This window comes from Salvelinus alpinus, chromosome 5 (assembly GCF_045679555.1).
Source record: "Salvelinus alpinus chromosome 5, SLU_Salpinus.1, whole genome shotgun sequence".
Taxonomy (NCBI): Eukaryota; Metazoa; Chordata; class Actinopteri; order Salmoniformes; family Salmonidae; genus Salvelinus; species Salvelinus alpinus.
In genome coordinates this window covers 78,776,229-78,802,974 of record NC_092090.1, presented here as the reverse complement: position 1 = coordinate 78,802,974, position 26,746 = coordinate 78,776,229, and the positions used below count along the sequence as shown (strand labels likewise).

The window sequence follows — 26,746 nt, the reverse complement described above, 5'->3', positions numbered from 1 at the left end:
TTTCAAGGCCTATCTTCAGTCCCTCTTTGCTTGACATCATGGGAAAATCAAAAGAAATCAGCCAAGACCTCAGAAAAAAAATGTAGACCTCCACAAGTCTGGTTCATTGTTGGGAGCAATTTCCAAACGCCTGAATGTACCACGTTCATCTGTACAAACAATAGTACGCAAGTATAAACACCATGGGACCACGCAGCCGTCATACCGCTCAGGAAGGAGAGAGTGTTCTGTCTCCTAGAGATGAACGTACTTTGGTGCGAAAAGTGCAAATCAATCCCAGAACAACAGCAAAGGACCTTGTGAAGATGCTGGAGGAAACAGGTACAAAAGTATCTATATCCACAGTAAAGTGAGTCCTATATCGACATAACCTGAAAGGCCACTCAGCAAGGAAGAAGCCACTGCTCCAGAACCGCCATAAAACTGCACATGGGGACAAAGATGGTACTTTTTGGAGAAATGTCCTCTGGTCTGATGAAACAAAAATAGAACTGTTTGGCCATAATGACCATCGTTATGTTTGGTGGAAAAAGGGGAGGCTTGCAAGCCGAAGAACAACATCCCAACCGTGAAGCACAGGGGTGGCAGCATCATGTTGTGGGGGTGCTTTGCTGCAGGAGGGACAGGTGCACTTCACAAAATAGATGGCATCATGAGGCAGGAAAATTATGTGGATATATTGAAGCAACATCTCAAGACATCAGTCAGGAAGTTAAAGCTTGGTCGCAATGGGTCTTTCAAATGGACAATGACCCAAAGCATACTTCCAAAGTTGTGGCAAAATGGCTTAAGGACAACTAAGTCAAGGTATTGGAGTGGCATTCACAAAGCTCTGACCTCAATCGTATAGGACATTTGTGGGCAGAACTGAAAAAGCGTGTGCGAGCAAGGAGGCCTACAAACTTGACTCATTTACACCAGCTCTGTCAGGAGGAATGGGCCAAAATTCACCCAACTTATTGTGGGGAGCTTGTGGAAGGCTACCCAATTTAAAGGCAATGCTACCAAATACTAATTGAGTGTATGTAAACTTCTGACCCACTGGGAATGTGATGAAAGAAATAAAAGCTGAAATAAATCATTCTCTCAACTATTATTCTGACATTTCACATTCTTAAAATAAAGTGGTGATCCTAACTGACCGAAGACAGGGAATATTTACTCGGATTAAATGTCAGGAATTGTGAAAAACTGAGTTTAAATGTATTTGGCTAAGGTGTGTATGTAAACTTCCGACTTCAACTGTACACTTTTGTGTATGTCTGCACACAAAAGTGGTCCATTACCTGAGATTTACGGGAAATGTGCCGGGCCTAAAACTGCTGGATACGTGCCCGCAAATTTCCAGAAATTTTACGTTTTCGGACTTGTGCACTGGAGTGTTCAACCCGTAAATGTACCATTTCATGTTGTGCCTCATTGTGTCAAGCTGTCGATTTGCCTCCCTGCAACACAAACATCTCCAACTGTCCAAATCCTGACTCACTTGCTGCTCAGTAAAGAGGGGTATTTTTCACTGTTCTGTGTCCCTGGTGTTTATCATCATACAATTTGACACAATTTGATACAATAAAATGTATTGTACAGGGAGTTCCAAATAGATACAAGCAACATCTAACGGTATAGTTTTTTTATAATGGTAAAAATAGATTGTGACCCCTTGTGCTCCAGGCACTGCTCCCACAAAACATCCCTAGATATAAACTGAGGCTTTGATAGATTTCAGTTTATGTTCCTCTCTCAGTTATTGGATATATTCAATTGGAGTTGTTTATTGCATTTGGCATTCCCCCATTGTATTTGGGAAGTGCAATTCAGGTCAAGTGACTTGGCTGTCTTCCCTGGCCTCAGTAAATAAATCACATGAAGTCTAAAAATAGCACCAACTAAAGGCGGGTTTAGTGAGATGCTGCAGATTAGAGGAGGGGGGCAGGGGGGGAACTCTGGACTGATGCTGCTGGTGTGAAGAAAACTGATCTGACTGGGCCACACCAGCCACCATCAACAAAACATAAAATTATGGAATTTCTCACGGACAAATGGTGTAGCATTCCTGCAATAAAGTTCCAGACACTTGTAGAAACTATGACAAGGTGCATTGAAGCTGTTCTGGCAGCTCGTGGTGGCCCAACGCCATATTAAGACACTTTATATTGATGATTCCTTTATTTTCACAGTTACCTTTATATCTCAATGGTACGTTTTCAAAGTGGCGGACCTTCTATCAGTATATTAGGGTGCTGGTGCTCCCTCTCCCTCTCTCCCATACAGAGCATTACCATTGGCACATCTTTCCCCCTGCAAGTCCCTGGAATCAGGCAGCAGGGTCTGATTAATCACTTAGAGCACTAAGCTGCTGCACCCAGAGAACAGACCAGAAACACATATCATATGGGCTTTATTCTTTAGATGTCTAGCTGTCATATGGGATGTTCCACTCCACCATCAATGGAAGAAGGAATTGCAATGCTGTAGTAGCAGTGTATGCTGTCTTATCATTATCAATGCACACAGTAGGTTATTATCATTTGAAAATCCTGTTGAAAATCATTTTAGATATTCAGAAATGGCATATGTATATCGATATGACGCACACCACATATAGAGGTATTAGTATTGGTACACTGAATGACACGAGGCACTGTTTTGCCAAACCTATAATATGCAAAGACAGGTGTAGCAATTGGTTTCCATGACAACCCGTCTGTATGGCTGAAGGTCTTTGAACGTCACACCAACGTAGGCTTTATTCAATAGAATGTGAATAAAGCAGGTTCATCATTAGTTGGTAGCCCCCTCGGGCTCTGTGATCAGAAATCGACCGACCAGAGCATCCCTTAGTGTGGCATGCTAGGTAAATAGATAGGCCATGTGTTTCTATTATCAGGATTTAGGTAGAACAGAATAGAAAATATTGTCCATTCTAGGATGTATACTGTATGTTCCTTTGATTCACCTTACAATAATTACAAGAACACCACAGGGACAGCTGAACCTATTCAATCCCACAGGGTGGGCTTTTTCATACATGCAGGATTGTCTTCCCAATGTACCTCTAAATGTATTCTGCTCAACCAGTATCTCCGTCTCCGACAGACGACAACAAAGCCGTGTTGCTATCCTGACTGAAGCAGTAGGATATGTGTCAACACAAATATTGATAGTATCTGACTGGAATAAGGTTCTCATTGGCTGTTCTTCCTCAGGCAAAGGGCCTCTTTCACGGATCTGTGAAAAAGAGAGACATCCATACAATGGGTAAAGAGCACCCGGATCCCACTTTCTCTCACATTTGACACCGTTCAGAGGTAAATCAGGCACTCCTGAGATAAACACTTCATAGGATGCCCGCCCTGTGCCTGAGCAGAAAGATGAAACTGACTCTGAAAGCCCCACCAGCTCGACCCAGTACTGCCTTATCTACTCCGTCGGAATGCGGGAGACACTGTCAAAGGAAATGAGGATATCAAAACACAATGCTACACTCCAAAGTGCTGCCGTGGGGCTTTCCTGAGCTGAACTAACTAGCTGTAAAACCTCTCGTTTTCACTGGCTTCTAGATCAGAGTGCTTGCATCATTGTTATTTTACAAGAGAATGAGAAATCGACTGAAGGGAAACAGTCAACCATGTTTCTTGTTTGAGAAATGTGACTTCTTCTTGCCTCATTCTTAAAAAGCTAGGGATGAAAATGATCTATTACAATAATAGAAAGCTACAACAAACGAACGCACAATTCTGTATTTCATCACTTTCTACCTCTGTCACACACACACACACACACACACACACACACACACACACACACACACACACACACACACACACACACACACACACACACACACACACACACACACACACACACACACACACACACACACACACACACACACACACACACACACACACAGGGAAAAAGAGCATAAAAGTGCGGTGATTCATCTACTGTCCTTAACACCATGACAGCTCCTGTCCTCTGAGGTCTGCTCAAACTCCTCCTCCCCCAGGTTTAATGGGACCAGCCATTATGACCCTCAGAGGTTTCCTCTGTGCTGTGGTTTCTGGTTTTATGTCATGCCACAAAAATCCTTCATCCTTAGCTTTGCATTGACCCACAGTGAAATCCTCCAATCCCTCTCTAACACTCACACTCATAACTACAATGACCTATTACTCTGTTCATGTCTGTGATCAGCCTGATCTCATAGACTAGACGTAACATAGTAAATGTAAATCCGGGACACTCAAATTAGTATATGTTCTGTTTGGTATGGTTATATAAGACAAATGGTTATTCAAGGCAAAAACGAAAGTAGGGTGGTTGGTCAGGGTGGAGGGGTGGGCATACAGTATAACATGGACGTCTAACGATCCAAAGGTTATAATTTTGAATCTCATCACAGACAACTTTAGCTAATTAGCTAACTTTCAACTACTTACTACTTTTTAGCTACTTTGTAACTACTTAGCATGTTAGCTAACCCTTCCCCTAACCTTAACCCTTATAGCTAAACCTTCCCCTAACTCTAACCTTAACCCTTTAACCTAACTCCTAAACTTAACTCTAACCTTAACCCTAACCCCTAACCCTAACCCCTAGCCTAACTAACTTTAACCAGGTCATTTGTTTTTGATGGAAGAGGGAGGTGCATGGGAGAGATAGTAGAAAAGCAATGATAGACGCTGCCGTCGGTTTTCTGAAAAAAAGTGCCTGATAAACCCAATGCTGACACCACAATGCCCCCTTGCGGTGCATCAACTAATTGCATCGCTCTGACAGCTATTCTGTTCCTTTGAACAAAGAGTGTTACCCCTTTACTATTAATGTGTATTGCTCTGTGGGGGAGTAATCTGTTTATGACTGATAATAGCACGTAACACAGGGATGAGGAGAAAACAATCATTTGGATCCTACACAACACATTGTTGTTGTACCTAAATAATTCCGCAAGAGGGCGACATATATTAATTTCTTAAAACCCTCTAACCTCTACTGCGCACCTCCAAAAAAAACTATAGTGACGTCATAGACGCCTTCTGTCCATGACGTAGCCGACTAACTAAAAGTCGGCGTCTGCAAAAATGCTCTTTTATCATAACTCAACTTGAAAGTAGCCAAACCAAAACAGTCAATGACATGCTTTTCGAGATATAAAATTAGCTATGGTGGAAGAAAAGGTAAGTGAAATATTGGGGAAGGTAGAACATATTTTACAGTAAGTTTAAAGTTGTTATCACCAATTTGGTATGATAGGCCTTTGGCAATCCAAGCTTTTGGGTTCGTACTCAAGGCTACTTGGTTTAGGCCTGGCTATAGCCTAGGGATACAGTCCAATAATATCTCCCTTCTCCTGAAGTGTACACTCTCGTTCGCTTCTTCCTACAAATCTAAAATCATTGTATTGGTGGAGGCATGGGCTAGAGAGGAATATGCTACCAAATAGCACCTTATTCCCTAATGTAGGCCTACTTTTAAGTAGTGCACTATAAGGAATAGATCAATCAACTGGCTCACTATTTCGGTTGGGTACCGAAATAAATCCACAAGAGGGCGACACGAAATTAGACTAGGTTTATTTCTGTTTTGACCTGAGTCGCAGTGCTTAGTGAAAAGATTTCAATGTGGGCCTAGCTGTATCGAAAACGGTTGACGGGGAAATTGTGTAATCTGATCTGATCAATATATTTCCCCCCCAATATTAATGAGAGAATGGGAATGTGCAATTAGCCCCTGATGTCGTAAAGGTCTAACATTCCTTGACGTGGTATGTAGTTCTTAATTAGTCAGTGGCTGCAATAGTGTCCTCAGTAAACTCAACATGAGTGAAAACAACAGAGACAAGAACAAGTTTTTCGAGATAAAAAATACTGTGTGCTATTATGGATGAAGAAAAGGTAGGTTAAATGACACAAAATATTTGGAAATGTAAATCAGGAAAACGTAATTTAAGATAACACAGGCTATTGCAAAACAAATGTATAATTCTCTCTAAGTCAATCACCAGTTTAGCTCTGATATGGCTGTAGCTCTATGATGTCCTTTGCAAGAATCTAATCTGACATTGACATGAAATTCATATGTCCTTCAGGTAGTACAGAGAGATTATGATGTTCCCCAGAGGGAGGGGAGGAAGGTTGTTGAGGAAGAACCAGTGGCCCAGCTCAAGAAGGAGCCCAAGAAGACAGGAAAGGTAAAATGGCAGGAGTGACAGGGCAACTACTAGACTAGTAACACTCAATTGTCACAATAGCTGCATTGACCTGATGTAACATGTCTATTATTTGTGATCTGGAATCTATCCTATTATATTCTATCCAAGGCGAAGAGGAAAAGTAGTGCCAAGAAGTCAGGGGAGCAGGGCACCGATACGGATGCAGGTCATAGATTTTTCCTCTGTAGTATTTTGGTTCTCTAAACCTGCATATCATAGATAAAGGCCATGTTAGAAACTGGAGTCAAACTGGAGTCAGTAAGAAATGTTCCATGGATAGTTTTATTCAATAGTCCTATTGTAGCAATTTTATCGAAGGATTGTATTAAGAGAAAAGCGTCTGACTTATCTTGAATTCTCCTATACGGTAATAACATATTTAGGATTGAGGAATAAACACCTGGACAGAGGATCTGTTATTGAGCTCTTGGAGAAGAATGCTCTTAAGGCTGCATTCGGCCCAGGCAACAAAGATGAGATGGAGGACTGCTACCCAATCCTCATCTCATTCATGCGCAATCTTACTGATGAGTATGTTAGGCCCATGTTTTGATCTAGCCTCACATATTTCACATGTCTAAACTCTTGTGCAGAAGGAAATAAAAAGTAACTTAAACTAAAACACATTTATTTTTTATTTTCTAGGCAGTGGCAAGTGATCTACAAAGGATTTAAAAAACCTGTAAGTTTCTCCATCAGCCTTTGACCTTTGATTTGGGAATGTTCTGTTGCATCAAGAGAGAGGAATTAACCATAGCTCTATTCTGCTATTACATTCATTAATCTGTCATACTTCATCCAACTTTGAATTCAGTCACAGATAAGAAAAACGATGTTGATAAAATGCATAATGTTCAATCTAGAATACTTTACATCAGAGTTTCATTGCCAAACCTGCTGTGCTCTGTTTTGTTTGTGCAATGCAGATGACAAAGGAACAGCTTGCAAAATTGTGCAAGACCATTGTCAACTTCATTGCACAGACCACCCTGCAGATCCTGCTGCCGGCCCTGGCCCGCATTCTAGGGGTGACAGGCTTTTATGACAACGCTGACTCACTCAAGAGGGGCAACAGTGCAAGATCCTTCACTGCCTTTGAGCAGAAAAGACTGGAGCTCATCCAGGAAGTTAAATATTTGGCGAAGGAGATGTGTAACTGTGGCGGCAGGGCTCTCCGACCAAGGTCTAGCACACCCTCTTCCAAGAGGTACTGTATGTTCCCCATAATGTGTGTGTGTGTGCAGTTAATTCTAACCCTCAAACTGATGAACAATCATTTCTCCATTTAAATATTTTCCGGCTTTCTAGCAGGTGTGTTTTGCAATATCTAATGCATATAAATTACATTTAGAATACTCAATTATAATGCTTGTTAGATTTGTTAGCAGTAAGAGATCGATTTGCCAACTTCAGACAGCAATTTACATGCTTTGCTTGTTCATTTTAAAGTTCCCAGACCTCACTGAAAGTCCACCTGGGAATGCCAGAGGACAGTATCATCAGCAGTGTCCAGGAGCAACTCTCTGACCATGAGATTTTGGCCTCTTGCCCACCTGAGCTGACCGTTGGTCTTATCAAGGAGGTGCTTGAACAGCTCAACTTGGCCCTCTCTTTGACCATCAGTAGAACCATTTCAGGGCGGTCGTCCCCCATTGCCTCTGGTACTCAGGCCGCTGAACAGATGATTAACATGGTCCAGAGGTTTTTCTATGATCACACTGCTCCAGACAACCAGTTAGATGTTGATTCCTACATTCCATCTGCAACAGAAGAGGTGATCGCTGTTATTGCAGACATGGTGGATGAATTGACAGGAGAAGATGCAGACTCGGTTAAGCTGCTTCAAGAAGTGGCTGTGAAAGTTAAAATGTTGGCATCTGGCAGTGACCTTGCAGTGGAGCACCTGGACGATGAAGACTCTTCTTTCCCAAAGGAGCTGAACTCGTGTATATCTTGCAAGGCATTGGTGAAAAACCTTGACATTCTGTCAAGTGACAAGTTCAAGACCAAAGCCTCAAAGGCTGTGAGCGAGATTCTAGTGAGATGGTTCCCCAGGGGAACCTCTGGTTTGGTTCAACATTCCCATTCATTTACTGCCACTCCCAGCTTGATGAATGTGTCTGACCCTGACACGATCCATCATTCCGTGGCCACTGTGCTCATACATACCAATATGGATTCGGAGGCGCCAAATATAATTGATAGCTTTGTTGAAGATGTCAAAGGCATTGTGAAGCAAGCTGAATTAGATAAGCCAACAAGCACCCAGAGAGATCCGCAAGTGGGACACTGTATGCCAAAGCGAAAACCATTTCACACGTCTCGTAGACTCTACGACAGGCTCCAGGCAAAGATAAAAGAATTATTTCACAGAACGGGTGGAGCTGCATTCCAAAGGGAAGAACTTCTGGAGCACACTGACTCCAGTGTTCTGCCTGGTTCAATCCTGAACTCATCTTCAGCAAGGAGGAGTGAATCACCCATAGCAGAATGCAGTTCATCTGCTGTCCCTAGTCGACATGATTCATCTGGCTCTGGAGAAGAGAAACCATTTGAAACCAGAGCAGATTGTACTCATGGTCAGAACTCTCCTCTACTCAGTAAGAGTGAGGCCATACTGCAAGAGGTCAACTCAACTGGACGTGGTGCTCTCCGCAAATGCCAGAGTGAGAACTCCCAACCTTTACTGGTTCTCTGTGATCCAAACCTGGAGCCCTGCACCAAAGAGGTCTTATCTCAGATTGTGACTGTGTATAGGTCCGAGATGGCAGATTTGGAATCAACGTCCAGTGTTGTAGAGAGTTCCTCTTACAACTCCTTTGAAGTCTGTGACTTTTTGGATGGTATCATGTCTTACCTAGAAGACATGCCTGTGTCCAGTTCCTCATCATTGGAGGGAGTAAGTGTTACTCCAGCCTCAGTCATTGAGCAGCTTTCGAGTGAAGTGTTTCAGAAGAAGGCAACCAACAAAGTCAGAAAAATACTGACCAAATCTGTCAATCTCTTCCCCAGCGAAGTTGGTTCAAGCCAGACAGATTCTCAGATGTCGCCAGCATTATCCACCATTTCCTCGAAGCATACAGATTCAGTTGCTTTTGAAATTGTTGGATCAATTGCAAATGATATGAAGAGCATTTTCCTGCTCACAGAGTCTCCTACTACTCTATGGCAGGCAGACTCTATGCTTCAACTGAGTGATGAGAAATCCTCAGAAGCCACTAAGGCTGCAGCTGTAAGCCCCCAGACTGGTGTGGAAGTATCTGAGAAGAAAATCTGGATAACTGCAAAGACTATTTACCACAATGTGAAGGCAAAGATGAGGAATTATTTCTCATTGCAAAGACAAGCCAAAGCAACGAAGGCTCAAGCCAAAAAGACCCTCAGCTATATTCTGGTTTCCATTCAGAAAGAACTTTCAAAATCTGACCAAATGGTGGCTGCAGGACAGCTTTCACAAATAGATAAAGTGGTTGGAACTATGCTGGAGAACATTGAGAAGATAAGCAGCGAATGTGGCGAGGAATTGGTCTATCAAGAATCACTGCGGTCTTCCTCCTCGTTGTCATTCTCAACTGCCAAATCACAGAAGACAGAGTGGGAATTTGCACTCCCTGGCACTCCCATTCCTTCTGAGTTACCCGAGAGTACTGCTCAGCCCATTGTAAGATGCTCAGTCATTGACATGAGTGAATCTACTAAGCTAAAAACATTGGTGTGTGATGCCAGAACAAGCATGTTTGCCATAGCAGATACCATCATGAAGAAGGTATATCCAGAGGCAGAAGGGCAGGTTACATCTCACTCTGATCTAACAGATGCAATAGCTAGACTGGAGGAGCTCATATCTCAGGGTAGGATTGGTGCTCTCTCCCGTGATCTCAGTCACCAAGTCAACCGCATCATTTCTGATAGCAACTTGACCCCTCTTGTACTGACAGTGGCGGCTGGAAAGAGCGCATCTGATACCGTCCTTTCGAAGCTGAAGAGGAATGACAAGGTGGGGAAGCCCACAACTTACGAGCTGGTTCAGCTGTTTGTAGAGGAGTCTGTTAAGTGCCTCCTGCTTCCTAGTTTTGTGCCCTATTTAACTTCAATGAGTTTGGCTCAGGGGCCCAAGGTGTTGCCTAGAGTGTCTGAAGATAGAATTTCATGCTCTTCTTCTTCATCAGTATTAAGTGACACAGTCAGTCTCTTTACCAAAGTTATGGTAAGCCAGGTCATGGACTCTGTGGTTTCTGATGCACAAAGTAGAGGATCCTCTCCAACTGAATCTCTCCAAACATCTGAAACCACTATATCTGATGTAGGCAATCTATTGAGTGGCATGTCCTCCCCTCGGCTGTCTCCTGGCGTCATTATGGCAACAAGCGAGACCTCCAATGCAGCACAAATCTTTAAGGCCAACATTGATGGAGAGGAGGTGGATACCACCAGTCATTCTGGTGTAGCTCAAAACATTGTCAGGGACAATATGTCAACCAGCCCAGACATGGTCAAAGATGTCCCACTTCCAACCCCATCCTCTGATAACTTGGGCAGTGATGATGACTTCACCGGCCTCATCAGCATGTTAGTGGTGAGAATTCTAATAAACATCCAAAACTCAACAGAAGATTACCCAGTTGATGTCACACGCAAGTCACAAGACCTGATCCCCAAAGTTATGGATGTCTTCTGTGCATGGTCAGGCTGCTCTGAGACACAAGCCTATCCAGAGAACCTGAGGATTCATAAAGTCTACAGAGCCGTCTACAAAAATCTGTTGGAGGAGTTTGGCTCTGAGAAAATCCTCCAACAGGCCATGTCGACTCAGGACTCTTCATTTGATAGGATTCTTGTCAAGTCTTTGAGTGAAGCGCTTCTCCACAGATGTAATGAGGCATTGAGGGCAGCCTCAAGAACATCAGTCAAAACCACCGGGCCTAAGGCTCTTCCGCTGGCTGAGGATGTGAGGGCTAGCAGCGGGAAATTATCTTTCCTACAAAGGCTGGTCAGGCTGACAAGCAACTTAAAGGTACAGCAAACATATTTAAATGAACAGTTGTGGGAGATAATGTGAGTAAACAATGCTATTCAGTGTAAAAAATATAAAACATTCCATTCATTCCAAAACCAATCATAAATGTTGTTGTGCTGGTGTGGTAGGCGTGATTGTTATCATCATGAGGTTGTTCAGCTGTGACATTTTTTTAACATGTTTTTCTATTTAAATACTTAGCTATTCAAGAAGGGGAACAAGAAGGATTCCCACCGCTCTGAATCAGAACAAGTACAGACCACTGCTGAAGATGGCATGCGTAAGTTCACACAACAGGACATTGTTTGAGATATTGTTGTACAAAGAAATGCCATTTCAAAATAACCTTACAAAGGTTATATACGCAGTCAGTAGTCATCTCTTATGTAAAAGTAATTATATTCTCCTCAAGCTGTTGGTTCTCATTTATCAGTGTCAGTTATGTTTGAGTTGTAACATACATGACATCATTTCTAAATTAAAGTGCATGTCAACTCTCTCTCTTCTGTAGTGCCCAGCATAGTGCCACATGCTGCCATGTCTGCACTGCCAAAGGATCTCCCCGCCAGCTCCCAACAGGAGACGCCTCACAAACGTCCACTTCTTGTTAGGATGTTTTCTGCCATCTCCAAAGGCCTGTTCAAGCCCTTCAAACAGTCCTTAAAGACCAAGTAACTTAAGACAATTTATTAAACGTCATTCATTGCATGAAATTGGCCTTTGTCTTCTTATGTGCTCCCGTTAACAAACCAGATTACAATACTGGTCTTTTAAATGTTAGCAGTGATAGCAACATTAACTATAGTGGTGTTTATAGCCCTTCTACACAAAGTCTGACTCTTCTGACACTGTGTGACATGCCCTCTGATCCAGTGATCCAGGATCTTCTGAGTGGCTTTAGGCCTGAATCTCTGCCCTCCTGCCCAAATAAATGTTTTCTCTTCTGACATATCTGCCACTGTCAGCAGCCAGCAGGGGAAACAGACAGCGCTGTTGAGAGCTTTCTTTTATCCCTCATGACTAAAACACTGAGAAAGGCTTTTATCTATTGCAGCATATTCCACCTTTTGATTTAACCTATTATACAGTAGTAGTACCCATTATTTCCCAACGGTTATGTCACAGGAAGGGTGTTATAAAAAGTAAACTTACAATGCAACCCGGAAAGTATTCAGACCGCTTGACTTTTCCCACATTGTTACATTACAGCCTTATTCTAAAATTGATACAATTCGTTTTTCTCCTCATTAATCTACACAAAACACCTCATGACAAAGCAAAAAGTTTAGAACATTTCAGCAAATTTATTAAGAATAAAAAGAGAAATAACTTTGCTATGGGACTCGAAATTGAGCTCAGGTGCATCCTGGTTCCATTGATCATCCTTGAGATGTTTCTACAACTTGTTTGGAGTCCACCTGTGGTAAATTCAATTGATTGGACATGATTTGGAAAGGCACACAGATCTGGGGGAAGGGTATCAACAAATGTCTGCAGCATTGAAGGTCCCCAAGAACACAGTGGCCTCCATTCTTAAGGAACAAGTTTGGAACCACCAAGACTTCCTGGGAAAGATGAACGGAGCAAAGTACAGAGATCCTTGATGAAAATCTGCTCCAGAGGTTCACCTTCCAACAGGACAACGACCCTAAGCACACAACCAAGACAATACAGGAGTGGATTCGGGACAAGTCTCTGAATGTCCATGAATGTCCCAGCCAGAGCCTGGACTTGAACCCGATCGAACATCTCTGGAGACCTGAAAATAGCTGTGCAGCGACGCTCCCCATCCAATCTGACAGAACTTGAGAGGATCTGCAGAGAAAAGTGGGAGAAACTCCCCAAATACAGGTGTACCAAGCTTGTAGCATCATACCCAAGAAGACTCGAGGCTGTAATCGCTGCCAAAGGTGCTTCAACAAAGTACTGAGTAAAGGGTCTGAATATTTGTAAATGTGATATCAGTATTTTATTTTTGTACATTTAAAAAAAAAAATCTACAAACCTGTTTTTGCTTTCTTATTATGGGTTATTATCTGTAGATTGAGGGGGGGAAACTAATCAATTTTAGAATAAGGCTGTAACGTACCAATGTGGAAAAAGTCAAGGGGTCTGAATACTTTCCGAATGCACTGTATGTAATGAAAATATTAGCTGGTTGCCACTATAGATAGCTAGGTTATCCAGTGCAGTGGTAATACTGCCTGCTTTGGGAGATAACGTAGGATGCGTGCTTACCCGGGTGCCAGAAACACAATCACAAGCTTTCTTCAGACTACATAGCTCAAACTTACAACATAAAGATATTATCATTACTTAGGTCAGACCAGATATTGTGTATAAAAACAAAACACTTTATTACAATTAAGCTGAAAAAATCCAATGAAAACACAACTACTTTACAAGTACAAATGTTTTCCTTTTTCATTGTTATTTACAGTTTTTTTTCTTCAACATCAATAAAAAAACGGCATATTTATGAGAAAACACAAGATACTAAAGTACCTGTTTACAGTGTATTTGTTACATAAACATAATCGACTGAAGGAACATGCATTATTATCCATTAAATATCTGAAGGTTACAAAAAAAACTACATGTTACATTCAGATGATTTCATGTGTGTTTTCAGTGGTCGTTATAACTGTGATACAATCACGATTGGGGCAGTTTTGGACCTGGCAAGCTCCCTCTTATACAAACAATTTAAGGAGCTAACTTTTAGGGACACTTCTGTCAATGTTAAATTGATACATTGAACAAGGTTATGTGTTTCTATAGGTAGAAATGCATTCACTAATGACTCATGGCTTTGATGTCTGTGAATAACTTTCACAGGACTGAAGTCCTCCCACCTTTATCATTCTGGTAGGCAATGCACCTGTACTACTGAGATGTAGTCTCATATGCATTACTTTATCAAGATACCTTTTTTTAACGAGAAGGGTGTTTTCTATATCTACCAACTATGAAATTAGACATCATAAACGGTAAGCATGAGAATAATATCATCAAGGCGGACAGGGACAATGTATGAATACACAAAACATTATTCAAATGGACATTCCCCAAATGAGCTATGCACCAGCCCATTGCCACAGGATATCTATGGAGTAACATTAACATATTCATCAATTTAAAAAAAGGCATGAATATTATTTTTCTGCTTTTCTGATCTTATATTAGATGTTGGTCCAGGGGGGAGGTTTCCTCCAGGGGAGACCTTCTGAAACAGTCGAAGGAAACAGCCGACAGTTACAGAACTGTGTTGAAGATAGATGATACTCTTAAAAGACATGTAATTCCTTTACATGGAGCAGTTCCTTAAACCAGGTTAGATTCAACACAGCCACCTCAGACTGGACTCCACCACTCCTTCATAACGCTGGATCTCTTCATAACACTGCTCCTCAGTCACTGAGTGCATTTACACTGATGAGATGTCCTGCTTAGCCTAGCTGAGAGGGGAGCTCTAACTAGTCCTGTGGGCACCTAGCTGCTGCCCCCGCTGGGCTTGGCCTGGGTCTTGCCCCTCATGGCCCCTCCGCGAGCCTGGCCCTTAGCTGGCTGCTGCTGTACTGGGGACTCTGCTGCAGTGGAAACTGGGGCCTGTTGGGCCAGGCTGTGAGGAGGGGGGGTCTGTATCTGAGGCGAGGCAGCTGCAGTCACCACCTGCTGCTGGAGGAGCTTCTGCTGAACCACCTGGGCTGTGGCTGTGCCTGCTGGAATCATCTGGACCTGGGGCTGGGCTGAGGATGTAGTCTGGGTCAGGGCCACCGTCTGGGGCTGGATCTGTTGGGAGACAGGAAGAGGGTCACATTAAATCAAACAGAAGACGACATGTTATAAAGTGTAAGTTGATCGCTCCTGGTTGTAATCTTTATTTGTACGAGCATAAGATTCAACAACTGAGACAAACCGAACAAGTGCCACAGGCATGTGACTAACAGAAACTGAATAATGTGTCCCTGAACAAAAGGGGAGGGGGAAAAATCAAAAGTAACAGTCAGCATCTGGTGTGGCCACCAGCTGCATTAAGTACTGCAGTGCATCTCCTCCTCATGGACTGCACCAGACTTGCCAGTTCTTCCTGTGAGATGTTACCCCACTCCTCCACCAAGGCACCTGCAAGAGGGGGGGGGGGGGGGGGTTGGCCCTAGCCCTCACCATCCGATCCAACAGATCCCAGACGTGCTCAATGGGATTGAGATCCGGGCTCTTCACTGGCCATGGCAGAACACTGACATTTCTGTCTTGTAGGAAATCAGCCATAATGCTCGTTCTGTGCGTGATGGCATTGTCATGCTGCAGGGTCATGTCAGGATGAGCCTGCAGGAAGGGTACCACATGAGGGAGGAGGATGTCTTCCCTGTAACGCACAGCGTTGAGATTGCCTGCAATGACAACAAGCTGAGTTGGATGATGCTGTGACACACCGCCCCAGACCATGACGGACCCTCCACCTCCAAATCGATCCCGCTCCAGAGTACAGGCCTCTGAAACGCTCATTCTTTCGACGATAAACGCAAATCCGACCAAAACCGCGACTTGTCAGTGAAGAACACTTTTTGCCAGTCCTGTCTAGTCCAGCGAAGGTGGGTTTGTGCCCATAGGCGACGTTGTTGCCGGTGATGTCTGGTGAGGACCTGCCTTTACAACAGGCCTACAAGCCCCCAGTCCAGCCTCTCTCAGCCTATTATTCAGTCTGAGCACTGATGGAGGGATTGTGCGTTCCTGGTGTAACTCGGCAGTTGTTGTTGCCATCCTGTACCTGTCCCGCAGGTGTGATGTTTGCATGTACCGATCTTGTGCAGGTGTTGTTACACGTGGTCTGCCACTGCGAGGACGATCAGCTGTCCATCTTGTCTCCCTGTAGCGCTGTCTTAGGCGTCTCACAGTACGGACATTGCAATTTATTGCCCTGGCCACATCTGCAGTCCTCATGCCTCCTTGCAGCATGCCTAAGGCACGTTCACGCAGATGAGCAGGGACCCTGGGTATCTTTCTTTTGGTGATTATCAGAGTCAGTAGAAAGGCCTCTTTGGTGTTCTAAGTTTTCATAGTGACCTGAATTGCTTGCCGTCTGTAGCTGTTTGTGTCTTAACAACCGTTCCACAGGTGCATGTTCATTAATTGTTTATGGTTCATTGAACAAGCATGGGAAACAGTGTTTAAACCCTTTACAATGAAGATGTGAGAGGTTATTTGAATTTTTACGAATTATCTTTGAAAGACAGGGTCCTGAAAAAGGGACGTCTCTTTTTTTGCTGAGTTTGTATGTTTGTTTTCTTGCATGTATATATTATTTATTTTTTCCTCCCAATTTCGTGGTATCCAAATTGGTAGTTACAGTCTTGTCCCATCGCTGCAACTCCCGTATGGACTTGAGAGAGGCAAAGATCGAGAGCCACGTGTCCCCCACACGACTTGCCAAGCTGCACTGCTTCTTGACACACTGCTCGCTTAATCCGGAAGCCAGCCGCACCAATGTGTCGAAGGAAACACCGTACAAGGAGTCGCTAGAGTGCGATGGGACAAGGACATCCCAGGCGGCCAAACCTTCCTGTAACCCGGACGACGCTGGGCCAATTGTGTGCCGCCTCATGGGTCTCCCGGTCTTGGCACAGCCAGGAATCAAACCCGGATCTGTAGTGACGCCTCTAGCACTGCGATGCAGTGCCTTAGACCGCTGTGCCACTTGGGAGGCCCAGAGAGGGGTAAAGATAAAGATTTTGCAAAAAGGCAGTCTCTTCTGCGTGTCTGGTAGAGGTACTCTAACCTACCATTTTCCTATCAGCAGGGTTAATACCAGCCTGGCACCCCAACAAAATCTTTATCTTTACCCCTCTTTAACAATACCGCTACAATGTTACCAGACTATGCTGCCCTCTTGGTACCTCTATTCACTGTCATAACATTTCACAACAGTTTATGGGAAATTACCTAAATGTCACAACGCACAAATTAATTGTGCAATTTAACCAAGCTGACTTGTATTCAAGTCATGAAGAAGTGAATAGTCATGAAAGGTTAATAGACACAGGAAGCAGAACCTGTCGTCTCTCATGCCATACTCCTCATAAAAATCCTGCATGATACTGCCCTTCTGTGTGGGTTAGTGCTCTTACCTGCTGTGGAGATACGATCTGCTGGATGTTGGCCACAGTGGATTGCCCCTGCACTATCTGGGGGAGCTTAGCCACCTAATATACAAGGGAAAGCAGTTAGCATTCCTCACACCTCTGGATAATAGCTCTATACATTTAAGACCCAGTGCATGAAGGCCAGTGGGTTGGAGTATCTGAGTAGGAAGACGCGAGTGTCTACCTGGATTTGCTGGGCCCCAGTGGGTTTCCCAGCCTGGGCGATGGAAGCAGTGAAGAACTGGGTCTTGATGCTAGGCTGTAGCTGGGTGGTGGCAGCATAGGTGACCTTCTGCTGCTGGGTAGTCGGTACTGTCATCTGCTGGGTGCCCAGCTGATGGAGGACACAGACCACAACTAGACTGAAGATTGATTCTTCTGACAATAATTCATGGCGCACATTTTCTTCGTAATCAGATTTCCAACTATGGATAGACTGGGTTGTAGTTTCAAGAGCACCACTTTCGGTTGAGATTTGAAATGCACCTCTGACCAGCCCATACCCTTACAGTAACAACAAGAGAACACCAGCTCTTTACTTGTAAATGTGTGTGTGGTTGCGTAGACTGTGATGGTTCGGTTTTCCCCCAGAGCCCCACCTTCTGCTGCACAGAGGCTTGTCCTGGCTGTGGCTGCACTGCTTTCTGCAGGGCTGCGGCAGCCTGCACGGCTGCCTGCTGCTTCTTCATCTGGAGCAGCTGCTGAACCTGCATCTGGGGGAACGGGGGCGTCAACACTGGCCCACCTACAAGAGAGTAAGCAAGATCAGGGACAGAACAATCTCAGGACATGTAACCGAACAGAGGGAGTGTGAGGGTATGTGTGTGTTATCATTGGTAAAGAATGCATGTTTGTGCTAAGAGGAGCCGATTATGAATGTTTCAGTCTAATTAGTTGCTGAGAATAGGAGGGTTTTCCCACCTGTTTTCTGGGCCTGTCCAATGGCTACACTGATGCCAGCCATAGTGACGGGCAGGGTGGTGACGCCAGCGGAAGAAACCACGGCGGGCACAGAGACCACCGGGGGCTTGGTGAGGGTCACCTGGGCTGTCTGCCCTGGCTGGGCCTGGATCTGACCCTGGGTGGGCAGCCGTGTCTGGACACAGGTAAAGACACACTGTCATAAACACTTTCAATGGATCATTAATTATGCTCAAACTGGGTTACCTCTAGTAGATCATTATTCAAAATGGACACATCTCAGCAAAGGCCTTTACCAGTCTGAAAGTAGTAAAGATCAGCACAACACAGTGGTGCATAATTCCCTAGGCCAGGCTATATACTATAGAAAAAAACAAGAGAAGGTGATAAAGTTGGTCCTTACCAGTCTGGCCACCTGCAAGTTAGCTACGGTGGTGCCAGCCAGCACGGCTCCGGCTCTGGGACCGGCAGCTATAGCGGCAAGCTGGGGGTTGGCCTGGGCTGCGGCTGGCTGCACCTGGACAGGCTGCTGGCCGGCTCCTGCCTGCTGCTGGGCCATCTGCAGCTTCTGCTTGTGTATCTTCAGAAGCTCCTATAGCCAAGGAGAGAGTTAAAGGGTCAGTTCACTGACTGTCTGTACTGATTAATCATTGGAGGGTTGGCTGAAATGCATGGTTTCTTTATTTTTACAAGACAAAACGGCTAAGTAGTATTAGTCACAGAGTGTGAGTAGTGGGTGAGCATCAGAAGAAGCTAATTCTAGGAGGCCATAGAGTAAATGAAAGGGTTCTCTGTACAGTACCTGGGGTTTTCCCACAGCCTTGATGCCTTGTGGCGAGGTAGCCTGCTGTTGTTGCTGCTGGAGCTGCTGCTGTCGGAGCATGTGGAGGTGGGCCTGGGTGATGGGCTTGCCCTGGGGTAGCTGCATGCCTGTGGCTGGGGACAGAGAGCGAGAGAGGAGTCGTATCACAAAACCAGTGGACATGGCACTTCATTAACTAAGTAGTATGTTGTTATGTCTGTTGTATGCGTTCAGTGTAGAAACAACCGACATATTATGTTATTTGATAGAGCACTTAAATGATAAATGTTGCTGTCAAAAGCGCTATATAAATACATTTGATTGATTGGGTGTTCAGTGTGAACAATGTGTGCAGTACCTGGTGTGACCAGGGAGCGGGTCTGGGACTGCACTGGGGTCAGAGTGGTGGTCACCACCGCAGAGGCAGTCACCGGGGTAACGGCCCTGACACCCTGACCCGTAGCTATGGCAACCACCTCCCCAGGGGCGGCAGTGGCAGGTATGGCTCTCTGCTGGGAGTGGACCACCTGTGCACCTACTGCACTGGCAGGCTGAAGGACGGACAAGAGCACAGGGCCTCATGATACCTAAACCAGACCAACACCTCCTAAGACCATTCACTCTGTCAGCAAGACTTCTGAATACTGTACCCTCAAACAATGGTCATTGTGTGTTATAATACAAAAACTGGGAAAGAGTAGAGTGACGCAATGGCAGAGGTAATAAATAGTGACTTACAGACAGGGTTCCTGGTATGACTTGACCTGGTGATACCAGCCGTTTGTTGGCCTGGAACGGACTTGGAGGAACTCCAGCCACTGTGTTCACAATCAGGTTCCCCCCTACGGTGGCTGAAAGGATTTAAGAAATGACTATTACTTACTGACTTTATTGTCCCCATGGGGAAATTTTGTTGAAGTGTCATGTACACATGTAAACTGGCGTTTAAATACAAAACAAAATTGACAATACAACTTTCATAACAGTTACATACCATATATATATTTTTTTTTAAAGACTAGCCTGCTGGCCTTGCTGAGCAGACAGGAACATTAGTCCGAGCTATTTATGAGGGATATCACACCTGGCACAAATGATTGTCTAGTTCTGTACAGAGGGGAGTAGTTCAAAGTCCGGGTACAGGGGGTGGATTGGGTCTAAAAATGATTTTGTGAGCCTTGGAGGGCCCTGACCTTAAAATTCTCCCCCAGGCCTGTCCGTTTGTCTCTAAGTACCTTGCTTGCTGTGGTGATAATCCTTCTCAGCATATTTCTCTGGCTGACAGTGGCATTGCCAAACCAACAAACAATTGGATTACAGACTAAATGTTTTGTAATGATCAATGTGTGTGCCATGAAAACCCACCAGCTTGAATGGTTGTTCCCACAGCAGCATTCTTTATGGCTCCAGCCTGAAAAACACAACATTCTTTAAAAAAATATATTTCTAAATTATGCAATTTTACTCATTAGACAGCTCTTTTTTTACCACAAAGAACAACTTGGTTTGACATAAATTCCAACGTTTTCCCCATTCTCACCAGGACAGCGGTGTTGGGTACAGCCATAGCGCCAGCCACTGCAGGGGCCTGGAGGACCCCCGGGGCCTGGGCTTGGCCTGCAGCGGGAGCCCCAGCCTGGGGTTGGGCAGCACCGGCCACGGCCTGGGGGGCTCCTGCCTGCTGAGCTAGCTGCTGAGCCCTCTGCTGCTCGGCTAGGGCCTGACAGGACACACACAGAAGATCAGAGTGCATACCACCATGACAACAGACCTGACTGTCACACTGCAAACTTAGCCATTAATCAAAATCCAGAGAGAATATACAGTAAACCGTACACACCTTCTTCTCCTTGGCAATCCTCTCAGCACGTTGAGATGCCACCTGAATGGGAGGGAGGGGCTTGTCGTAGCTGATCCCACTTTCTGCCAGGACGGAGGCATGTTTGGGGTTCTTCTGGAATGGGTTCATCCCCAGACTGAAGAAGCAAACATTGAATTAATAGTTTAAACACTGAGCATGTTTATCATAAGGCTGATGACACAACATGTATTATTTCAAGGTACAGAGGAAAGATCATGTTGAGTGCTTACAGGGGTTTGATGGGGGGACTCCTCTTGCTGGCGATGATCTTCATGAGCTCAAAGCGGCTGTTGTAGAGCTGGATGTGTGTAGCGTTGTCATCCTGGGTGTAGATCTGACAGGTGCGCAGCGGCCGGCTGTTCTTAGACTGGTGGAGGAAAAAGGAGGGACGCTGGTCAATCAAGAGGGCTCTGAGCATCAAACATTACGACCGTTGTAACCTGCAAGAGTTTGGCAATGTACCTTGTATATGCTCTTTGTTTTCTTCTTAGGATTCGCCTCATACACCAACTACAATGAATAACAAAATCAGTATGGTTGAATTATCTGAATGCTCAAACAACATGAGATCTTGGTGCCACTCAGGGCTTTACTAACTCATGTCTGCTCACCTTGCCCTCCTCCCGGGGGATGATGACATTCTCATAGCGGTTGCGACACTGCTTGGGCGAGCGGTAGATACGGCTGCAGGAGTTGACCACGTCGCTGACCAGGTCCCAGTTGGGGGTGTGGGCCGGAGAAACGATGGTTAGATTCAGAGGGAGCTCCAGGAGCTGTTTCATAGCCTGCCACGCACAGAGAGAGAGGGGACACTTGCATCACTAACAGAATAAATGACTGGACTATGTTGATTACAAATAGCTTAGCTTCTAAGTATTCTTCAGTTCACCTCATCTGATCTGAGAGTATCTAGCAAACATACAGTATGACAGACATTTCTTTAGACCAACCACAGTATTGGGTAAAACAAGCCATCCCAGTAGCAGCCAGCCTAGTACCTGTAGCAGGGCCCAGTCTTCACTGATAAGCCACTCTGGGTTGTCCTGTCCGGCCTCCATGGCAGGTTTGACCAGCGAGGGCAGAGGCTTAGCGAAGGGTGCCTGCTGCTTCAGGGAGAAGTTCTTCTTTTGGTCTTTGCCCTCGCGGCGGACCTTGAGCATGCTGGCCTTCTCGAAGAGGGAGCGAGGAGGAATCACCGTCTCCCCATGACCCTTCTTCTTCTTCCTGCCAGCTGCTGGGCAGAAAACACAGAACAGAGCTCACAAGTGCATCACTACACACAATGTACCATACTTTGTTTGTTACAAGAATACAAAGCCTTACCTGAGGGGTCCATCTTGAGTCTCTTGTGCTCCTTGCGGATGTAGACAGGAGGCAGTTTGGACTCCGGCATGGGAGCAGAGTCGTACATCAGACAGATCACAGAGTCGATATAGATGTCGTTGTCATCCTGCGGTGGGGTAGGTGGAGTCCACAGCTGCAACCAGAGCCATAAGTTAACATACAGCTGACAGGCTCATGGAAAATACGGGACTACATCATGATATACCTCAGGACAAGTAGATACGATACGGTCATGTAGATATTATGTGACTGACTTACCGGCATGATTTCCGATTGGCCATCTTCGCCATCAAACACATACTCCTGTTGAAACAGAGACAAGACTTTAGCTCACATCCCCACTGATTTACAATGGAAACCCTACTACAGGCTCTGTTCTCTTATTTGAATACTGTCATCACCATGGGCTACTGTCACCACCATGGGTGCATTCCTTATGGAAACAGTTTACTGTTTAAGAACCAAACAGAGCAAAACAAGTTTGTATTGGACAAATTCAGTTAGGTCACTCAGTTTTGTTTGTTTCCGTTTAAGAAATATTTTGTAACAGAATCAGCATAATGAATACACCCCTGAGAGAGTGAAAGCCTACCATATTGTAAGCATCCTCTCTGGTGTAGGTGAACAGGTCCTCCTCTTCCTCAATGATCATCCTCTCCTCGTCTTGGGCCTTCAGTTTCTGGAGGTGCTGCATCTCCCAGCCTCTCTTCGCACACAACAGTCGCTCCTGAAAATTACATTAGGTATTATTAAAGTTATAAAAAACTTTGGTAATTGTGGTCTTGTGCTACTTTGAGAACGCAACGTCTAACAAGCTAGTAGTACCTCCGGATATCTGAGAGGAGAGTTTGAGTCTTACCTTGGCAACAAGTTCATCTTCACTGACATGAAGATACTCCAAGAACTGCAGGGCATATTTTTCTATTGGTGTTAACTAATGGAGGAAATGATGAAGACAATCCAGTATTAGTTCAAACTGATGTATTAGCTCCCTGGTATGTAGTCTACAACATACTGTAAGAAGGCACTTCATGACTGTTTATCACCTGGTCCATTACAGCATTAAGCTCCTCCAGCTGAGAGGGCTCCTCTTTGACCTGCAGCTCCTTCTCCGGGTCCTCCTCCTCCTGCTGCTCTGGTGGCGGGGCGTCCAGGCTGATGCTGTGGAGTGCCTGGATGTAGGGCCTAGCCACTCGTGGAGAGATGGCCTCAGAGGGAGACGGCTCCTGGTGCAGAACCACAAACTCCTCAACCTTCTCCCCTGAGCCGGCCTCCACCTCAAAGAGGTCCTGGATGGTCCGCTGGACACACAGACACAGCGTATTTAATAACCAAATATAGTATGGTTTTCAGTCAGAGGAGGGCTGGGGTCTGGTTGGTTTGTGGGTAAAGATCTTACCTGTGTGAGGAATGCCAGGGTGTAGTCAGTCCCTTGGGCAGCCACCTCTCGGATCAGATCCTTTGTGCCGTTCTTTAGCAGCTTCTCTTCAATGGAGTTCCCGCTCTCCAGTCTGGGATATAAAGACACCAAGTTAACAACCTCACAATGACTTACATTTCAGCAGCAACAACAGTATGCGTTTCTTCATATCCTAATATGGTATGTAGAGTTAAGGCACAAGATGTATTTTTCTTGTGTTTTACCTGTAGATGTGGATGTCCTTGGATCGTCCGATCTTGTCGCACCACTCCTGGGTGCGGGCGTCCATGCTGGGGTTGAGGTCTGTGTCGTAGAATATGATGGTGTCTGCGTCGAACACGGTCCCCACGGCTGAGCAGCAGCGGTTGGTCAGGATGCTGCAGAACACCTGTCTGTTCCTGTTGAACGTCTTTATATGTTCCTAATGGAAGGGGGATATCGTGAGAAACATATTAGAGAGATTAGTCCCAAGGAAAGGGCTTTAGAGTCATCTTCTCAATCAATTGGTCAACATTTTTAAATGTTTTTTACCACATACAGTGCCTTCGGAAAGTATTCAGACCCCTTGACTTTTTCTAATTTTGTTAGGTTACAACCTTATTCTAAAATAGATTTTTAATTGCTTCAATCTGCACACAATATCCCGTAAGGACAAAACAAAAACAGGATTTTTATGACGCTACAAGTTTGGCACACCTATATTCCCATTCTTCTCTACAGATCCTCTCAAGCTCTGTTAGGTTGGAAGCGTTGCTGCACAGCTATTTTCAGGGCTCTCCAGAGATGTTCGATCGGTTTCATGTTCAGGCTCTGGCTGGGCCATTCAAGGACATTGAGACTTGTCCCAAAGCAGTGTGCTCAGGGTCGTTGTCCTATTAGAAGGATATCTGCTCCGTTCATCTTTGCCTTGATCCTGACTAGTCTCCCAGTCCCTGCCGCTGAAAAACATCCCCACAGCATGATGCTGCCATCATCATTCTTCACCGTAGGGATGATGCCAGGTTTCCTCCAGATGTGACACTTGGCATTTTGCCCAAAAAGTTCAATCTTGGTTTCATCAGACCAGAGAATCTTGTTTCTCATGGTCAGAGTCCTTTAGGTGCTTTTTGACAAACTCCAAGTGGGCTGTCATGTGCCTTTTACTCAGGATTTGCTTCCATCTGGCCACTCTACAATAAAGACCTGATTTTTAGAGTGCTGTAGAGATGATTGTCCCAAGTTCTCCCATATACACAGAGGAACACTAGAGGTCGGTCAGAGTGATCATCGGGTTCTTGCTCAGTTTGGCCGGCCAGCTCTAGAAAGAGTCTTGGTGGTTCCAAACATCTTCCATTTAAGAATGATGGAGACCACTGTGTTCTTGGGGACCTTCAATGCTGCAGAAATGTTTTGGTACTCTTACCGAGATCTGTGCCTCGACACAATCCTTTCTCGGAGAGCTACGGACAATTCCTTAGACCTCACGGCTTGGTTTTTTCTGACATGCACTGTCAACTGGGGGACCTTTTATAGACAGGTGTATGCCTTTCCAAATCATGTCAAATCAATTGAATTTACCACAGGTGGACTCCAAGTTGTAGAAACATCTCATGGATGATCAGGTGCATCCTGTTTCCATTGACCTCAATTTCGAGTCTAATAGCAAAGGGTCTGAATACATATGTAAATAAGGTATTCGTTTATTTTTTATAAATTCGCCAACATTTCTATTATGAGGACCCATGTGTAGAATGATGAGGATTATTTATTTATTTAATCCATTTTAAAATAAGGTTGTAACGTAACAAAATGTGGAAAAAGTCGAGGTGTCTGAATAATTTCCGAAGGCACTGTAATCAAATCAACCATATTCACTGAGCTTGTCTGGTGGTTTAAGCATACTGTTTGATGAAATAGCCTAATTAAGACACACAAATGACTAGAGGGAGTTCAACCGCAATTGATTTGATTGTACCGGACAAGCTCAGATTTGGTGCGCTGTATATATATATATATTTTTTTTTAAATGACAGCAAGCAACTGCACCCGTTGTCTCCCTCTCTTCCCTGCTGCAGAGACCACCAGTGTTCATCGCGCTGTCTGTGTTGCTGAAGCTGCAACATAATTATAGCCACTTCTGACTGAAAAGATACGTTACCAAAATCCCTCATTTGATTAGGAAAAACATTCCCTATTCCCTCAACCATTGCTCTCTTTACGTGTCATATGTATGCATTGCATGCACGTCACCAAAAGGTCCTGACCTATAGAATATCATAATCACGTCAATAAATTGGTGTTAACAAACTCCAAATACCATAACAGCAAAACGGATGCAGAGGACGTGACAAACTCAAAACGGGGGAATGTTTACTGGTTGCTCAGGAGGTAAAGGGGAAGTCCGATGTCATTAATAAATGTCATTAGTTGTGGGAAATACTGGAGATCAAGAAAAAGAAGGTAAGGAGCAGGCGCTGTTTGCATATCATGTGTGCCAAACAGCTGCTGTTAGATTACAGTAAGACAGCCTTTTGTAACAACGTAAACAATAAAATTATAAGCGTGCCAGAGAATCTGTTGTAATGTTTTTTTGTTAAGCCTTTATTACAAAAAATACTAAACTGTCACATTCACTCATGAATGCAATTTCCGAAATGGAAAGGTTGATTTATTGTTTACGATAATTATTCAGGTTATTTTAAAACTTAAAATGCTTGATTGCATTTCAAATCATGAATGACTGGTATGCTGTGATGACATGAATGAATGATTGATACAGTAGTCTATAGAAGTAAGTTATGGTATTAAGACTAAACAGGATGTGCTCTTAGGCCTACAGCTCGATGGTGGTTATACAAGGCTGCTATTCTAAGCCTAATAAAGATAATGACATTACTTATTATTATAATGATGATCATAATAATAGTAATTATAACAATAAGGAGCTCGAGAAAAATGTGGGTTATTATATTCTGACAATTTGGAACACTGTAAACACTAAATTAATTATAAATAATACCAGAGGCTGTTCTAACAAGAAACAAA

General features: G+C 44.4%; 2 protein-coding genes and 1 long non-coding RNA gene across 6 annotated transcripts in view; 2 read left to right on the top strand and 1 right to left on the bottom strand.

Moving 5' to 3' along the window:
* The first annotated feature begins 5,068 nt into the window (after positions 1–5,068).
* Positions 5,069–6,462, top strand: LOC139575234 (uncharacterized). The gene is made up of 3 exons (XR_011674925.1): positions 5,069–5,180; positions 6,092–6,193; positions 6,323–6,462. It is a non-coding gene; the product is annotated as an uncharacterized lncRNA (long non-coding RNA).
* A 149-nt stretch (positions 6,463–6,611) lies between these two features.
* LOC139576874 (serine-rich adhesin for platelets-like) lies at positions 6,612–12,127 on the top strand. The gene is made up of 6 exons (XM_071403431.1): positions 6,612–6,745; positions 6,860–6,896; positions 7,141–7,421; positions 7,664–11,228; positions 11,433–11,511; positions 11,743–12,127. The coding sequence occupies exons 1-6, from the start codon at positions 6,693–6,695 to the stop codon at positions 11,904–11,906; spliced, it is 4,179 nt and encodes a 1,392-aa protein (XP_071259532.1). The 5' UTR covers positions 6,612–6,692; the 3' UTR covers positions 11,907–12,127.
* A 1,437-nt stretch (positions 12,128–13,564) lies between these two features.
* Positions 13,565–26,746, bottom strand: part of ep400 (E1A binding protein p400) — a 35,218-nt gene continuing 22,036 nt past the window's right edge. Inside the window, exons 30-52 of one of the 4 annotated variants that reach the window (XM_071403427.1) lie at positions 23,947–24,143; positions 23,702–23,813; positions 23,349–23,603; positions 23,162–23,236; positions 22,895–23,029; positions 22,561–22,605; positions 22,282–22,435; positions 21,957–22,192; positions 21,570–21,743; positions 21,421–21,468; positions 21,189–21,325; positions 20,938–21,073; positions 20,638–20,817; positions 20,463–20,508; positions 19,836–19,948; positions 19,456–19,648; positions 19,098–19,231; positions 18,699–18,887; positions 18,296–18,470; positions 17,914–18,119; positions 17,559–17,708; positions 17,360–17,434; positions 13,565–15,023 (exon numbers count right to left, since the gene is read on the bottom strand). In XM_071403427.1, the coding sequence (XP_071259528.1) occupies positions 14,724–15,023; positions 17,360–17,434; positions 17,559–17,708; positions 17,914–18,119; positions 18,296–18,470; positions 18,699–18,887; positions 19,098–19,231; positions 19,456–19,648; positions 19,836–19,948; positions 20,463–20,508; positions 20,638–20,817; positions 20,938–21,073; positions 21,189–21,325; positions 21,421–21,468; positions 21,570–21,743; positions 21,957–22,192; positions 22,282–22,435; positions 22,561–22,605; positions 22,895–23,029; positions 23,162–23,236; positions 23,349–23,603; positions 23,702–23,813; positions 23,947–24,143 (3,465 nt within the window). In that variant the 3' untranslated portion in view covers positions 13,565–14,723. The remainder of the gene's footprint in view (positions 15,024–17,359; positions 17,435–17,558; positions 17,709–17,913; positions 18,120–18,295; positions 18,471–18,698; positions 18,888–19,097; positions 19,232–19,455; positions 19,649–19,835; positions 19,949–20,462; positions 20,509–20,637; positions 20,818–20,937; positions 21,074–21,188; positions 21,326–21,420; positions 21,469–21,569; positions 21,744–21,956; positions 22,193–22,281; positions 22,436–22,560; positions 22,606–22,894; positions 23,030–23,161; positions 23,237–23,348; positions 23,604–23,701; positions 23,814–23,946; positions 24,144–26,746) is intronic. The other 3 variants (XM_071403429.1, XM_071403428.1, XM_071403430.1) reach the window with 3 other exon arrangements.

Excerpts from the sequence above, each read along its gene's own strand:
- LOC139576874 (XM_071403431.1), top strand. The coding sequence starts at position 6,693 with ATGGAGGACTGCTACCCAATCCTCATCTCATTCATGCGCAATCTTACT. Across the intron at positions 6,897-7,140 it reads ACAAAGGATTTAAAAAACCT|ATGACAAAGGAACAGCTTGC; the intron begins GTAAGTTTCTCC and ends TGTGCAATGCAG. Across the intron at positions 7,422-7,663 it reads AGCACACCCTCTTCCAAGAG|TTCCCAGACCTCACTGAAAG; the intron begins GTACTGTATGTT and ends TTCATTTTAAAG.